Genomic DNA, 898 nt, shown 5'->3' with positions numbered 1-898 from the left:
GGGGGGGGGGGGGGCGGGGGGGAGATGGGCAAAGAGGAATAGTAAAAACCACCATCTCGTTTCACTCCCTATAACATCATGGTCACAGTCATGATACAATTAAAAAACAATAACCCAGCCGGACAGTAGCGGGCCGTCCAGCGAGGTACTACATCACTCACGCAGCGCGGTACCTGAACGGAAGGTAGGGGGGGTTGGAGCCGGACAGGAGCGCTCGGTAGGCCTCTTCCGGAGTCTTCTTCAAATAGATGACCTGCGGCAGACAAACGGCAGCGTTTAGGTCCCGCCCGAGAACGCACGAAGCGAGATGACTCCCCACGGGTGCATCCCCCTCCTCCTCTCTGAGGGCGAGAGTCCTGGTGGGCACGGGGATCTCTGCACAGCCACGGGGCTGCCCCAGTGTCCTGTCCGCCCTGGCCTAACGGTGGGTGAGAGCCTGGAGACAGAGGCAGACCCAGAGGTCGGCTAGGCTGTGCTCAAGGCACACCAACAGCCGCCGGACGGCTCCGTGGTGAGCGCTGACCTAGCAACCAGGAGGATGGATTCCGGTCAGGGCACAGGCCCGGGTGGCGGGCTCCATCCCCCGTGTGGGGCGTGCAGGAGGCAGCCGGTCCATGATTCTCTCTCATCATGGATGTTTCTCTCTCCCTCTCCCTTCCTCTCTGAAATCAATAAAAATAGATATTAAAACACACACACACACACACACACAGAGACGTCACGGGGGGGTCCCCCTTCTGGGAGCAGAACAAGTGTGGGTCCCTGACGGTCCTATGTGCTCACCGCAGACCACCGTGGGCCCCCTGTCCTCCCGCCCCGAGGTGATTCCGTGCTGGATTAGACCATTAAAGCACACAGCCTCCTCAGCAGGGCAGATCCACCTCCCCCAGGAGCAAGA

The 898-nt window shown here is 60.4% G+C and overlaps 1 protein-coding gene across 1 annotated transcript in view; it reads right to left on the bottom strand.

The window, feature by feature from the left end:
* CDC14A (cell division cycle 14A) overlaps positions 1-898 on the bottom strand; it is a 64,544-nt gene that overhangs the window by 36,124 nt on the left and 27,522 nt on the right. Inside the window, exon 5 of the mRNA XM_015563512.1 lies at positions 174-253. Coding sequence (XP_015418998.1) covers positions 174-253 — 80 coding nt within the window. The remainder of the gene's footprint in view (positions 1-173; positions 254-898) is intronic.

The sequence above is a fragment of the Myotis davidii genome, unplaced genomic scaffold (assembly GCF_000327345.1).
Source record: "Myotis davidii unplaced genomic scaffold, ASM32734v1 scaffold217, whole genome shotgun sequence".
NCBI lineage: Eukaryota > Metazoa > Chordata > Mammalia > Chiroptera > Vespertilionidae > Myotis > Myotis davidii.
This window is presented reverse-complemented; position numbering and strand designations above follow the sequence as displayed.